This window comes from Vitis riparia, chromosome 4 (assembly GCF_004353265.1).
Source record: "Vitis riparia cultivar Riparia Gloire de Montpellier isolate 1030 chromosome 4, EGFV_Vit.rip_1.0, whole genome shotgun sequence".
Lineage (NCBI taxonomy): Eukaryota > Viridiplantae > Streptophyta > Magnoliopsida > Vitales > Vitaceae > Vitis > Vitis riparia.
Window position 1 is genome coordinate 23,427,660 of NC_048434.1, and position 16,426 is coordinate 23,444,085.

A 16,426-nucleotide genomic window follows, 5' to 3' on the forward strand; every position below is an offset into this window, starting at 1 on the left:
CCGAAAATGATATACATAAGTTCTGAGCAGCCTTCAAACATTAAAATGGAGATTCACAAGAATAACAAACACCATTAAAAAAAATAAAAAGGTAATAGCTCACAACAGTTGATCACATGTACAGAATTGTGGTGCATGGCAAGTTCTAAGTGAGTTGCACACTGATGTTAGAACATGGAAATTTCAATTGGGGCTACGATACACTAATTTTGACATTATATAAAGTAAAACAACATCAATTACTAAATGCATTAGTGCTTTCCCATACATGTCTCATATAATGTAACTCTATAGATGTAAGACTATTTGGTTTAAGCCAGTCTGGTTGTATGAATGGAGCCCATAGCCATAATACAAATACATACACAGGTGCATCCATGCATCTCAACCAATTCTATCAATAAGACATCATTTCATAAACTAACAGCATACACGGAATGGATCTTTAATAACAAGGAGCTGCCTCAATGAGCTTGCTTCCAAGGAAGCCCAAGTGAAGGAGTTCATTGAGCCTGCTGTATGGACCATAGATTTGGATCTACATTCTCTTATGCAAATGGGCCTACCGTATTGTGATTCCTGCCTAGAATCCAGAGAGAAAACCAAGAGGTGGTTATTCCCCGAGGCATTTGGTGCAAAAGGAAGAGGCACTGATAAGGAGACATCAGACAAGCACAGCAGTGTCTTCAATGCTCAGAAGATGGTGAAGTTTAAGAAAGAATCACAATCTCTTTCTCATTCTGGCCTTCTTGTTCACCCTAGCAATGGAGATTCTGATAATCCCAGTAAATCTTTGATCCCAATTTCTGGCTTCCAACTTCTCTCTTAATGATGGGACTTCTTAGGGTGTTTCTCTTCCTTCTTCTTTGTTTGGGTTGGGAGGAACCCAATGGGTCTGCTGGGTAAAGGAGATTGGGGCGGTTTTTCCAGAGCAGGGGGATATAGGGCAGGCTATTGGTGCGTGAGGGGGGGACAGGGAACCAGTGAGGATGATTGTTCTAAATGGTGGGACTAGAATTTCAGGAAAATCTATGGGTGGGGCTGTTGGTTCACCCAAGGAGGTGGGAAAGGGAGGGAGCCTTTGCCTGACCTGCAAAAAACTGCTAGCACTGATATTCCTGCCCAGAAAGAGTTATTAAGGCTTCAGAAACTAGACAACATTCTGCCTAGATGAATAGATTATTATTGTGGTTCTGTAAGAATGTGAGAGTGGCTGGTAAAGGTTCTGAGGAAAACACTCTGATAATTCCACTGGAACTTGAAGCTCGCGGAGGTCAATTAAAGCTCAACACAATCCAGGTCCTATCATCCCTAGCAGTACATTTGGATTGGCCATTGTTTCAACTGGATGTGAAGAATGCATTCTTAAATGGTGAATTGGAGGAAGAAGTATATATGAGTTTCCCACTCGGCTTTAAGGAAGATAAGAAAGACAAAATGGTGTGCAAGTTAAAGAATCACTATATGGGCTAAAGCAGTCTCCACGTGCATGGTTTGATAGATTTTCGAAGATGATTAAGAGCCACGGATGTTAAGCAATCATCAAATGGAAAAATCACAATCCTAATAGTATACGTAGATGTTATAATACTTGCTGGAGACTTCCAAGAAATAGAGGAAATTAAAAGATTGATGGCAATGGAGTTTGAGGTTAAAGATCTTAGAACTTTGAAATATTTTTTAGGAATGGAAGTCCCAAGAAGTAAGAAGGGCATTTCTATATCACAAAGGAAGTACACGCTAGACTTGTTAGAAGAGACGGGTATGCTCGGCTACAAACCAATAGAGACACCAATTGAACAAGGAGACAAGGGAAAATTAATTAAGGGAGATATTGTTGATAAAGGAAGATATCAACGGCTTGTGGGAAAACTAATATACCTTTCACACGCAAGACCTGACATTGCCTTTGCAGTAAGCATAGTAAGCATGAAAGATAAGAGAATTTAAGGAGTTAAACGATGTCATACTTCATGAAAAAAAAATTGAATACTGGAGTTTTGAAAAGTCCAATTTAACAAATGAGTTCAATGCATACATTCATTATAAAATCCACAAAAATATTTTTTTTGGATTTTTAGATATGATTTTTAGTTTTAAATTCTAGCTAGGCATATGGTACTTATATATATTGTGGATATGCATGTCTTCATTTGCCATCTCTAAAATTCCAACTTTTCATGTTTTCATTTATCAAAAAAAAAAAAAAATCATTGAATGATAGTTTAAAGTATGAAGGATGAGAAATCTAGGTCCAACTTTTCATATTTGTCATCATTTTTTCATGTCATATTATTTTACCTCCCTTTCCCTATTATCACCAGTTTTGTAACCTTACCATATATTTTAAACAATTAATAATATAATTATTTTAAGAAAAAAAAATTTTGAATTTGATTTGTCTTAAGAATTGTGAAAAAATATTTAAAGGTGTATGTCGTTATATCATATATTGTATTGTGTATTACATATGAATCATATATATTTAAGATAAGATACAAATTGTAAGACATTTCAATTTCTATTAGAAACATATTGCATCGTTGTATCTTCTCATCATGTACTATAAGCTTTTAACAACTATATCACCCTTTATCTAGGAGGCATTCACTTAAGAGTACGGGGCTGGATGGTTGTTTGTTAGCTTTTATAGGCCTATTTATTAGTTTAAAGGAGTGAAGAGGAGCACTTTTCCTCTACAGGTCAAGCAATCCTTCCAAGACCAATTTCAGATCATTCCCCTATCCTTCTAGATTGTTGTTGTGTAAGAAAGGGAAAAGGTGATTTTGAACATCTATGCATCTAAAATGGATGCTTTTTGTTGAAATTTGGCATTCAAAGTTAGGGTTTTAATTTAGGAAAGTATTTTAGGAATAAAAAAGGAGAGATCATTTAGGATGATTCAGTTTCCTAATTTTAGGAGAGAATCAAGCTAGATTGATATTTTCTTATTCAGTCATTTGTGTATATATATGTGTATGGTGTGTACCTAAATTATCAATAAAGGAATTCAGAAATTCTTCATGGTATCAGAGCCAGTTTTCTGAAACCCTAATCCCTTCTGGCCACCTCTTATTCAGGTCATCATTCATTCCGGCCAAATCTCTCTGGTCATCTCTCAATCCGACCATCTCTCTCTCTGGCCATCTCTCATTCCGGTCATCAGTCCCTGTTCTCAGAGCCAAGGGAGAAAACACTTTCCGGTCGGTCGAATCGTCGTCAGAAAACATTCACCGCCGACGACTTTTCCAGCGACGGTTTTTTTCCACACCGCAAGGAGCGCCTGGAGGAGATCTCAAATTTTTCCCAAAGCACCGGAGCCAAAAAACCATCCACGCGCCGGCCACGCGCGTTTTTCCGACCGGCGACTGCATCTCACGCACTAGAAATACCACCTGGTTTCAAAGGAAGTATGGCAAAGAATCAGGTTTGCAAACTCCAAAAATCCTTGTACGGCCTTAAACAATCTCCCCGAGCCTGGTTTGATAGATTCACAAAAGCAGTCCTGAAGCTGGGCTACAAACAAGGTCAGGCTGATCATACTCTATTTGTCAAGAAGTCTCATGCCGGGAAAATGGCCATATTGATAGTCTATGTCGATGATATTATTCTATCTGGGAATGATATGGAGGAATTACGGAATTTGAAGAAGTATTTGTCAGAAGAGTTTGAAGTTAAAGACCTTGGAAATTTGAAATATTTCCTTGGTATGGAAGTGGCTAGATCAAGGAAGGGAATTGTAGTCTCTCAAAGAAAATACATACTCGATCTTCTTAAGGAGACCGGTATGCTTGGATGCAAACCAATTGATACTCCTATGGATAGTCAGAAGAAACTTGGTATCGAGAAAGAAAGTACACCGGTAGACAGGGGGAGATATCAGCGGCTCGTCGGGCGCTTGATTTATCTCTCACAGACTCGGCCAGATATTGGCTTTGCAGTGAGTGTTGTAAGTCAATTCATGCACAGCCCCACTGAGGAACACATGGAAGCAGTCTACAAGATTCTTAGATATTTAAAAATGACACCAGGGAAAGGTCTATTCTTCAGAAAGACAGAGAACCGTGACACTGAAGTATACTCAGATGCGGATTGGGCAGGAAACATCATTGACAGGCGGTCCACTTCTGGATATTGTTCTTTTGTCTGGGGAAATCTTGTTACCTGGAGGAGTAAGAAGCAATCAGTTGTAACCAGAAGTAGTGCAGAAGCTGAGTACAGAGCTCTTGCACAGGGAATCTGTGAAGGGATTTGGATAAAAAGGGTTCTTAGTGAACTGGGACAAACAAGTTCATCTCCAATTCTGATGATGTGTGATAATCAGGTAGCTATAAGCATAGCAAAGAACCCCGTGCATCATGATAGGACCAAGCACGTTGAGATTGACACACACTTCATTACAGAGAAGGTGACTAGTGAGACGGTTAAATTGAACTATGTTCCTACCAAGCACCAAACCGCAGACATCCTCACCAAAGCTTTACCTAGGCCTAACTTCGAAGACTTAACTTGCAAGCTGGGATTATATGATATATATTCTCCAACTTGAGGGGGAGTGTTGAAATTTGGCATTCAAAGTTAGGGTTTTAATTTAGGAAAGTATTTTAGGAATAAAAAAGGAGAGATCATTTAGGATGATTCAGTTTCCTAATTTTAGGAGAGAATCAAGCTAGATTGATATTTTCTTATTCAGTCATTTGTGTATATATATGTGTATGGTGTGTACCTAAATTATCAATAAAGGAATTCAGAAATTCTTCACTTTTATGTTTTGAAATGATCATTGGTTTGAAAGTCAATTTGTTGAAAAGAGAGTTATCCCAATGGAGTAAGGTTGTTGATATTGAGAGATGAGAAATAGGATAGGTGATCTACCTATTACTTACCAAGACTTTCACTTGGGGCCCCTTTCAGATCTTGTTCAGTATGAGAAGTGGTAGAGGAACACTTAAAAATGATGCAGGTTGGTTGACCATGATCAATAGCACCTTTTCTAATTTGTCAATCTATTACATATCTTTGTTTATCATTCCTAAGACAATAAGAAACATGCTAAAAAAATCAATGGGACTTCTTATGAAAGGATGAACTTTCAAGAAAAAAGTTGCATCTTGTGAAGTGTGTGTGAGGGGGGGGGGGACGGGACTTGGTTTAAGGAGGCTTACAACTCTAAAACAAAGCTCTTCTTGGAAAATGGTTATGGAGGAATGCAAAGGAGCACAATTGCCAAAGCAAACAGGTTTTTGTAGGTCAGTTTGCCATAATTGATGGTGGTTGGAGTTCCAAAGTGGTACGAGAGGTTTTCAGAGTGGGCCTTTGGAAGGCTATTAGACATAGGTGGAATGAATTTTAGCCCACAACTTCTATGTTTGTTTGAAATGGTCTCAAACTACTAAGTTCTAGTTAGATAGGTGGAGTGGATAGTTATTATTGAAAGATTGCTGCCCTTCCTTGTTAAAAAATTGCTTCCAATGGAAATGTTGGGGATCTTTGGGTGGTAAAGGACAGGCAAGGTTATTAGAACCCTTGCTTTCATAAGGGGTTTCATAATTGGGACAATGAAGGAACTAGGAATAAACGGTATTTTTTAACACATTCATGCAGTGGCTATCCTGAGATTAGGAGAGGATATGTTGGTGTTGAGAAGAGTGGAGAATGGGTGCTTGTCTCTCAAATCTTATAATTCTTCTTTATCCTCTGAAATCTTGGAGAAGTTTCCAGCTCAGAATATTTGGAATCAGGGGTTCCTGTAGTGGTTTGTTCCTTCCCTTGGAAAGCTGCTAGGGAGAAGATTTTGATAGTTGGATCAGCTTATGAAAAGGAGCTGATCTCTAGCTAATAGAATTTGTTTATGTGAGGTTAAAGAGGAGTCAGCAATCAATATTCTAATCCATTGTGCAAAAGCCTAAATGCTCTGTGACCCTGTGATGGATTTTTTAGGCTTTCAGGAGAGCATGTGTTAGGCTAGCATGGAGCCTGGAGCGCCCCTGCGCCACCACCCGCCCTCCTCTTCTCCCATAATTTTTTGGTGTGCATATGGAAATAATGCAATGGTAGAATTTTCAGGGAAGAGGAGCATCCCAATGAAGTGTCAAAAGACTTTTTTCTGAAGATATTTATTTATTGGGTTAGGATGGGATTGGATGACTCCCTATGGATTTCATTGAGATGATTGGTCAATAACAGGCTGTATAGGTTTTTACTTCTGTTATGGTTTTTTATGTTCCTTTGTTTGGATTTGTGTGCTCTCTGCATATACCTGGTGTATTGGGGTTGCACCTCCTTTTTGGTAGGCTTTCGGTCAATTTTTCTGTTTGCCAATAAAAAAAATTAAAAATAAGACCTCATCTATGAACTCTATATTACATTCATATTTCATATTACAGTCCAAACAACCACACTCTTTAGATAAGACATTTTTCATCAGAACCCATGTTCCCAAACTCAAAAATAAGATATGCTAATGTATTGCAGCATAAATGCAAGAACCTTTTGTTAATAACCTAATTTCATTTGAATAACTCACTGAGAAAACAGAAGGAAAAAACACAGGAAACCAAAAAAAAAAAAAATTGACAGCCTATTTGGTGACTGTTTTCTAACTTAGAAAACGCCTTACCACAAAAACAATTTTTTCAGAATTTGTTCCGAAAATAGGTTGTTGTTTAGAAAATTTGTGAGATGTTTTCAATTGTTTTTTTAGAGTTCTCCGAGCAACAATTGAAACCATGGAAGACACTTTGGAAACTTTTGCAAATAAGTGAATCTTCATAGAAAAACCAGAGAAAACTATTTTTCATATTTGAGTTCCCAAACAGATTTTAGTTCCCAAATATAATTGAGAACCATTTTTAATTACTGTTCTCAAAATCTCTTTTTGAGAACTGTTTTTCAAAAATTTGAAAAACAGACCTGAGTTTTTATGTGCTGTCATTTCTGTTACCAAAATCGGCAACCCATCCAAAGTCAGAACCAAGCTTTCTGTTCGTCCAGGTTCCAAAGACCCAAAATTTCAATACTCTAAAGTTTGACATTTTATAATGTCCTACATTTTCTGAGAAAACAAACAGCCCATGATTACACTTTCAAGCACTGCTCTTGAGAACCCAGAAAATCACAACGTCCAGTAACCCGAGCCTAAAGCGAAAAATTACCACATTCTAATTCGCCACTCCACCTTGGAACCTAAAAACACCACCCCCACCCCCCAAAAGGGATAATAAAAATTTAAAAAAAAAATCAGATATATATCAAATGGCAAGACCAAAAAAGCTCTCCTCATTTTCACCCCCGTTTTCTCAGGAACCAAACCGACCAGCAATTGAAAGAGGAAAAGCAAACAAACCTCAAATAGCTGTGTGGACTCTGCATCTTCTTCAGGCGGCGAAGTCAAAGCCGAAGAGGAAATTGTAGAAGCCCTAATGCTGAGACTGGTGCGCTTATAGAGAAGAAATGAGTTGCTCTTGAACCGTAAAATTGGTGGAGAACCATGTCCATAAGGGCCAGAAGAAGAAAAGTGAGTTTTAGTGATTAGAGTTTTGGAGGGCTTTGGGAAGTGTATGAGATCAAGGGGCTTCGAGAGGTTGTGTATCATCTTCAATTCATCAGTTTTCTTCACTCTACTGTTTGCTCCCTTACGCTCGAGATGCTTCCTTTTATCTTCCAAGCCGGACTCGTTCTGGTGGAGATAATCAAAACGGTGACGTTTCAATGTTTCATATTTGGAAGCCCAACACCGATCAGCTTTCCATTGAGATGTTTATAAATAGTATTCCGACCAATGGTTAAAAATATGATCTTCATACGTGGCAATGATTGGTTGGATAAAATAAAATACAATATATGTATATAACCTAACATATAATACGACATTCAATTACTATGGCATATTTAATGAGATATATTATAATATGTTTATATTTAATTTATAAAATAAATAAAAATTAATATTGATATATTATATTATATTTATATTTAGTTTACGAAATAAATAAAAAATAATATAAAACATATATTAGTTTTTTCATCTTTAAAATAAAAAAAATATATTATATTTTAATATTTTCAATTTTTAAAAATAAAATAAAATTTTTCTTTAACTTGAGCCCGTTTGACAATAATTCTAAAAAATTTAATACTTAAAAATTTTTATCATTCAAGTGTTAAAAATACTAAAAACACTTTTTAAAATCACTTTCAAACGCACTTTTATTTAAATCATGCTAAGATCAGGATGAGCTAAATATTTGTTAATCAATGAGCTTGGTTTACATACATTGAATATCACACTATCACCACTAAAAATACAATCACTCCTCGCCTTCACTAAATTTTATCTGTTTTCAAGTTTCCAGTACGTACTAATCTATTAAGACTTATAATCCACGGTAAACAGTCCACATGCCACAAAGTTCAACTACTACAATAAGCTTGGCAAGAGTCCTATCAACTGCTCTAGATTTTCCTTTTTGCTCTTCCAATACCGTCATCCAGTTTTTCTCACAACTGGAAAATGAGCAAAGAATAGCACCACTTGAAAGATATCTGCATGATCCCCCATTGGCAAAATCCTTCTGATCAAGGATCTATAAATGGACAACAAGATTCAAGCATGACACAAGATAAAATATCCAGATGAATCCTATAATCAGCTCCAGCCAGGACAAGTTCTCTTCAAGCTTTGGACACCTTTATGAAACATTTACAAGCTTTGCACGTCCAGTTTTCTGATCCACTTCAACTCGGAGACCAAGTCCAGCAATTTCAGGCACATCAACAGATCCCTGAAGCTCCAATTCAGCTACCACCCGTTGGTTCTCTATATTGCCTTCTAATAAATTCCTTACACACCATATGCCCCATTCCCTCAAAAATTGATTCTCTTCATCAGTTACACACTGTTGTAATAGTAAAAGTATTCCATTCCTCTCTCTGATTTCATTTTGTACATGCCTCCTTCCGTATGCACAATTGCCAATGACAGCAACAAGATCCCTCCGAAACCCTCTGTAAGGATAGTGCTTGGGTGAATAAGAAGCTGCTCCATCTTGGTTCTCACCTTGTTTGATGGCTTTCCTAATTATTGCAGGAGGTTCAAGGTCACGAAGCAAACATAAAAGCAGTTCTAAAAGCCCCGATGATACAAGCAAGTCAACAACATCCACTGATCCATGCTCATTAGAGCTTTTCTGACCATCCCGAGCACAGATCTCTTTCAAAATGGTGAGTGAATATTTAAGAACATTAATAGCATTGGATCCTGCAGAAAATCCAGATTTGCATGTAGAGACAGAATCAAGAACCCCAGCAGATTTCTTCAATATTCCAAGAACACACAATGCAACATCACTGGATACAGTCATCCTATTGATTTGCTCATTTAAGATCTCTGCCACAATATCCATAAGAAATGCTTGTTCTGATGCAAAAACATCGACTTTAAATTCTATATTTTCATAATTGCCAGAAGTACCAACTGGGCATAATTTAGAGAACAACATAGGAAAATGGGATTCTTCTAAACAAATTCTGGAAAGAAGCAACTTCAGCCAATCTTCTTCAAAACCAACTGGCAACACTCAAAAGTAGGGTTGAAACATTTAGTGTTTGTTCTGTTGTTAAGTCTAAGTACCAATATGTAATTAAAATTAGCCAAAAATAATCACAAGCAAAAAACAAATCCAGGTTTACCTGTTGAAGCAGTTCGTACAATTTCTGCCAGAATAGGCAATCCTTGATCTCCGCAGATCTCTGTAACGAATTCATGACTCTGATCAAAACAAGTATATATAACCATACACAATGGATCACTAGTTTCCAGTGTCCGGACTCTTGCAATCTCAAGAAACCCAGCTGGAAAGAAGTGATGCCAAACAGCACGCTGATGTCTTTCTCCAGCCAATGAAACATTTCCCAAAAGCTGTAACCCCATGCGGATAATCCCATAATCTGAATCAGAATCAAGCCCTACAAAGCTCAACAAAATAGTTGAAACTGCTTTGACTCCATTCTGTTCAATAAACAAATTTTGATTTGTCATTTCTCCCGCACATAGGTTTCTGAGAAGCTTTAAAGACAGCAATAGAATATCATGACCTGAAGGATAAGAGAGGGATTGACTAAGCTGAAGGACAACTGGAAGGATATTCTTGGAACCCAGGTCCAGGCGACCACCAGGGGTCTTTGAAGCTTCTATAAGAAGTTCTAGTGTCTCATCCAGGGTGGATGAGTTTGAAACAGAGAATAATGGCTGAAGGATATTTTCCGGTAGAGAGAACTTTAACATTGCATCCTCCATTACTTAAAATAAAAAAGGTAATGAAGATAAGAGAAATTGCATAAACTAATAGCTGCAACAAGGCAATGTCTGGTCAATACCAATTAGATACTTGGGTTACAATCACTTCCAATAAAAATAACTATGGTGACACCACTGAGCCCCTGATTAAAGTTGACCCTGCACAAAAACAAAAACACTGAATTCTTAGAAAACAATGCCACAAGAACCTGAGACACAAAGAGGCAATTTACCTGTCTAAGCCTGCCTCATTTCTTGAAATCTTAGTTAATCCAAAATTCATCCAAATTCAATCAAATTCCCAAATGATAATTAAGATGTTAGTGTATGATATGCATTGTGGGCCCAAATCCTACAAACTTAAGCTTTTAAAAAAATCGGTTGTTTAACATAGTATTAGAGCCTCGTTTGAAGGGAATTATGTGTTCAAACCACACCGCAAATTTATTTCCTCAATTTACTGCTTTATTTCCATGATTTATTAAACCCACATGTAAGTCAAAGGAGGCTACATGTGAGGGAGGGTGTTAGAGTGCAAGATATACATTGTGGATTCAAATCCTACAAGCTTAAGCTTTTGGGAAAATTGGTCGTCTAACATAAGATGTCAAAGGTTCACAACTATGTCATTTTTCAGAAAATCAAATTTTTTAACCAATAATGTCACATCTTAAAAGGAATTTAAAATAAAAAATCTAAAACTAGCCTAAATTCATTAGTGAAGCTCTGCAAATTGAATAAACATCAATGCAATCCTGAATTAGATTAAAGCAAGATGAGTTGCAGCCAAAGTTCGCCCATTGTGAAATAATTAAATTTTCAAATCAAGATTTTTTTTTTTTTCCCCTTTTCATTTACATGTCTTTCCTCTCTTGTGTACTCCCTTGGTAGATATGATTCAAGTTAAATGAAGGTACAGAGACATGGATAAGGCCACTAAGGTCACCAAGTAAAAACATAAATAGAAATGAACAATAGGATTCGTGAGTAGGACTGGCATCCCAAGATGAAAGGACAAGCTTGAATTATGGCGGAACCTATTCCTACATTTTCATTTCTGAAATGCTAAATGCAAATAAATAAATAAAAATGCTAGCAGTGGATCTTTATCTTGGAGATGATTCTCCAGTACCCCTATGAAAATTTTTTTTTTTTAAATAATAATAATAATAATGTGAAGAATAAAAATCCCAAAATTAAAGACAAATAAACAGCAATGAGACAACAACCATATCAAACGGGCTCTAAATAACAAGATATCACCAAACAAAGTTTTTCTTCCTTAAAAAAGAAATGGACCGGCAACACTTGAACTCAAAAACCCTAAACAGAGCAATTGCATGTGTGAATCAGAATAGAGAATGAGGGTTTTAGAGAGAGAAGTACTGGGAAATGAGACTCGACTGCTCTATTGAAAAATAGATCTAAAAGTGTTAAGGCTTGGAAGTAATTCCTGTAAAAACATTTGAGGATTTACAGATTTTACTGATACTTGATAGCACTTGTTAATATCACTCAATGAAACCATTTCATTTTCTCATACTTTCATCCTAACCAAACAATCCTAAAACCCAAACCCTAACTAACATTTCAAGACATTCGGGCATTAAAAAAAAGGAAAACAAAAACAAGAAAAGAACAGAGCGTTACCTTCGATCAGATCAACGATGTCGAATGAAAGTGGAGCGCCTTTCGCGGATGGAGAGCGGTGGAGGAGGAGAATGAAAGAGAGGTATGAGTGAAAGGGGAAGGGAGGCATGGGAATCACCTGGGGGCATTTTTGGAGTATTTCAAAATATTTGAAGTGTTTTAAAAATAAAAAAAAAAACTCTCAAGTCATCCACTAAAAATCACTTTTAAGTTTTAAGTCTTTTTCGAAATTTTTAGAATAATTTTTCAAAATTTTCAAACGCCTTATTTTCATCCCAAAACACTTTTAAAAATCACTACCAAATGAATTCTTAAAGTGATTTGACTATAATTCTAAAAAGTGTTTTTAATTTTTTTAACATTTAAAAATTTTTATTTTTCAAATATTAAAAATATTAAAAATATTTCTCAAAATCACTACTAAATATATTCTAAATTTTTATATCTTTAAAATAACATATAAAAATAATTTATTAACTCTAAATATATTCATCATTTTCCTTCTACTTTTCCTCTTTATATTCCTTCTCTAGCATTTTCTCTCGAATTTTTTGAAACTAAAGATAACCTTAATTTTTATAAAAATTTTTAGCAAAAATAATTTATAATTTTAAATGCCTGGAAAGGTTTTTTTAAAAAGAAATAATGTAGAAATTTAAAAAAAGTAAATATTAGCAAAATTAAACCTACAAATAAAATTTTAAGAAAAAAAAAAATCATCCGTTTATCAACATTGGCAACAATTATTTTTTTTCTTGATATTTTATTCTACAGTTTGTATCTTCATGGACTTTTGACCATTAGTTTTAACAATCATCATTTAATGCCTTATTCTATCCCCTTTGTTTTTCTATATCCAATTTGTTTATTACGTTATTGACATATTATATTTTCGTATCTCATTTCTTTCACTTAGGCAATATTTGATTTCGGGAAATTTTGAAAGAAAATACAAGCGAAAAAAAATAGAAGAAAATAAAAAATAGATTTCAGTAAATAAATTATTTTTTATATGTTACTTTAAACTCATTTAATTTATTTTAATTGTTTTATATATAGATTAAACAATTTGAAAATACAATCTTCCCGACTAATTTTAATTGTATTTATTTATTTATATATTTACCATATTACAACTAAACACAAGAAGACCATTTTTCATTTTCATTTTTTTCCTTCTTTAGTACTTTCTATAACCAAACATAGCCTTATTATTTTATATAATATATTTTTACTTTCAACTTCTAAGTTATGTTTGGTTCTCGGAAAGTTTTGAAGGAAAATGCAAAGAAAAGTAACTAGAGAAGAAAAATGAAAGGAAAGAAAAAATAGATTTAACGTTAATAAATTTTTTTATATATTACTTTATACTTTTTTCACATATTTAAATCTTTTGTATAAAGATTAAATAATTTAAAAATATACAAATTTCTTAATAATTTTCATTATATCTTACTTTTTCGTATTTTTCATAGTAAAATTAAATATGAGAAAATAATTTTTCTTCCGTTGTGTTTGGTTTCTAGAAAATATTAAGAAAATAAAAAAAAAAAATATGAAGGAAAGTGATTTTTTCATATTTGGTTGTCTTATGAAAAAATATCAAAAAAAATAAAATATAATTAAAACTAGTTAAAACTTATATGTTTTTAAATTATTTAATCTTTATATCGATAAGTTAAAATAAATAAAATGAATTTAAAATAATAAAATAATAATAATTTATTGAATTTTAATCTATTTTTTATTTTCTTCTACTTTTCCTTTGTATTTTTTTCTCTTGCATTTTCCCTCAAATTTTTCGAAAATCAAATATAGTCTTAATATTTTTTTTTCTTTTCCTAGTACTTTTTGAGACTCAAACATAGTCTTAGTTTTTTAAAAAAAATGGAAAAACAAAAACCACTTGGTTTAAAATTCTTTAACTTTGGCATTTTGCCATAAGATCTAGTTTATTATCATTATAGTTTTTAGAAAAGTCACTTTAGTTATGCTAAAAGAAGAGTCAGTTGTAGCCTAAATTTTTGAGTTTGTGATAAACAAAGATTTCAGAAACATTACAGCTTTTAGGTTATGCTTGGTTCTCGGAAAGTGCTAAGGGAAGAAAAAAAATGTTAAAAAAATTATTTTATCATATTTAATTTTACTATATAAAATATAAAAGAAAATTTAATATAATTAAAATTAGTTAGAAATTTATAAATTTTAAAATTGTTTGATGTTTAATGAAAGAAAATAAGTGAAATAAATTTGAACAACAAAATAAAAATAATTTATTGATTTTGAATCTCTTTATTATTTTCCTTAATTTTTTATTTCTTTCCACTTTTTCTTTCTATTTTATTTTCCTCACATTTTCTCTCAATTTTTATGGAATCAAACATAATCTTAGTAGAAATTCTATTTTGACTTATGCAAAAAAAAACTTTTATAATATAAATATTATTCTTTAAAAATAGTGGCTTTTAACTTCAACTTCAAGCTAAAAAAATGTCCCAAATAAGGTCTACCTCTAATTACATGCTTTTCTTTGAATTTTTGCTAATTTTCTTGATTTTCTTATTAAGCAAATGAACTCCAAATTAACACTTAAAGGGTGTTAGTTTTTTGAGTTTTTTTACTAAAAGCAATTTACTTTCAGACTTTATTGTTTGTTTTTCTACTTTTTCATAATTTATTATAAATTTTTTGGCTGAATAGAAAAAAATAAAATAGTAATTTTTTCTTACTTTTTAATACTTAATAAAAATAAAATATTATAACAACAAATGACTTCATTTTTAACACTATCAAGTACTATTTAGTTTTAAGTTCCATTTAAAATTAAGTAAAAAAAAAAAAAACAAACATTATCAATACATTAATAAAATTAATGTATTATTATTTATTTTTAAAAAAATAGTTTAATAATAGTAGCGTATGAACGTATTAAAAAAGAAAAAATAAACAACATCCTCACTTTTACGGACAAACAAGCTTACATAAGTCAATTCATTTGTAAATTTAAAGTATAATCGATGTCTTCATTGGTATATAACGATGGATATACGAATTACACCCATGGAATCCTTTAACATAAGCTATTCTAAAGCATGATATTTCAAATATGCTTTTATATTATTTAAATTAAATTAGATTTGTGATATATCGTATTGATTAGGAGAAAAAGTTCCTAGCACCATACATATAATGACCTCCTTTAAAACGTGTTTTAAAGTTACGAAGGTTTGTTAAATACATCTACAACTAGTCAACTAGTCATATCAAAACTTGGTTGCTTGAGATTAATTTTGTCATTTCAAATGTTTAAAGCTATTTTTTTTATAAACTAAAGAGTCTCATTACAATAAAAGAACACCTGTATTGAATTGAAAAACACCTACTTTCTCACTTTTAAAACTCTTTATTTAAGTACATTGAATTCTAATTTGCAGATCTCATTAATGCACCTTTCAAATCCATCCTAATTTCTTGTGTATTGTAAGCTATAATTGTTATAGGATTGGAAGCATTGAAATCTTCTCTTCTTATTAGTTTTGATTGAAAAGACTTCAAGTTAATGGAATACTTAAAAGGGTTTGTGAAAATCCTTTAGAACCAAATTATCCAAATATAAAAAGGTTGAAGACTTCGATCTTAAGGTATTATTAATAGTGAAACCCTTACTTTGAAAGAATCTTAAGGAGAGTAAATGGTATTTGTTTTTTGGCTGAATAAACTAAAATATTTGATTTTTTCTATTTAACTAAAAATAATCTATTGATATCAACCAATATTACTAAATTGAATCTATTGATAACAAGTTTATTTTAATTATATTAGTTAATATTAACATGATACTTTTAACCGAATAAAAAAAAAAACAAAATACTTTAACTTTTTTTATTCAATCAAAAAACAAATATCATCTAAACGTAGATGGATTGTTGAACAATTATAAATGAAATTCACATATATCATCTTCCTATTTCTTGCTTTACTATTATATTACTTAATTAATTTCTTATTCCTTGTTTATAACTTAATATTTTTCAAAAAATAAAATAAAATAAAATTAACACCTAATTCATTCCTTCTTGTGGGTGATTTTTTTAAACTTAATTAGTCATTGACGAAAAAATGGTATAGTTCTTTCGACCATGATCAGTGACATCAATTTATCAAAAAATGACATGATCACATCAACCAAAGTGGAGTCTCAGTCATCCTTCCTGGTCAAAGTTAAAAGGGGATGATAATTGCATTATAGGTTCCAAGTACACTCGGAGATGGCTTATATGTGAATCATCTATGCAGAGAAAAGTAGAGAAATTGGAATTTGATAGACATTTTCATTGATGTAAATGTCCTAGGCTGAACTACGTTTTCGTCCAGTCTACAGATCAAGAGGTGTCTTGAGAACAATGACAAAAAATATAAGTTTATGGAATATCGGATATTAAGTTTTTAAAAGAATAAAAAATGTCATCTAAATTTAAA

The 16,426-nt window shown here is 32.9% G+C and overlaps 2 protein-coding genes across 4 annotated transcripts in view; both read right to left on the reverse strand.

Moving 5' to 3' along the window:
• Positions 1-7,722, reverse strand: part of LOC117912964 (probable inactive ATP-dependent zinc metalloprotease FTSHI 4, chloroplastic) — a 30,589-nt gene extending 22,867 nt beyond the window's left edge. For all 3 annotated transcript variants that reach the window (XR_004651067.1, XM_034827787.1, XM_034827788.1), the window contains exon 1: positions 7,346-7,722. Coding sequence is in view for 2 of the 3 variants with exons in the window: in XM_034827787.1 (XP_034683678.1) it covers positions 7,346-7,594 (249 nt within the window). In the remaining variant the exon portion in view is untranslated. The remainder of the gene's footprint in view (positions 1-7,345) is intronic.
• Positions 7,723-8,234: 512 nt separating this feature from the next.
• Positions 8,235-12,052, reverse strand: LOC117913647 (ataxin-10). Its single transcript, XM_034828679.1, has 3 exons — positions 11,948-12,052; positions 9,691-10,456; positions 8,235-9,568 (listed from the first exon to the last, which is right to left on the reverse strand). Exons 2-3 carry the CDS (start codon positions 10,295-10,297, stop codon positions 8,691-8,693), a joined length of 1,485 nt encoding a protein of 494 aa, XP_034684570.1. The 5' UTR covers positions 10,298-10,456; positions 11,948-12,052; the 3' UTR covers positions 8,235-8,690.
• Between the last annotated feature and the right edge of the window lie 4,374 nt (positions 12,053-16,426).

Bases quoted from the DNA above. Each gene is read 5' to 3' on its own strand.
- LOC117913647 (XM_034828679.1), bottom strand. From the start codon at position 10,297: ATGGAGGATGCAATGTTAAAGTTCTCTCTACCGGAAAATATCCTTCAG. The intron at 9,569-9,690 runs GTAAACCTGGAT...GAGTGTTGCCAG, and splicing joins TGTACGAACTGCTTCAACAG to TTGGTTTTGAAGAAGATTGG.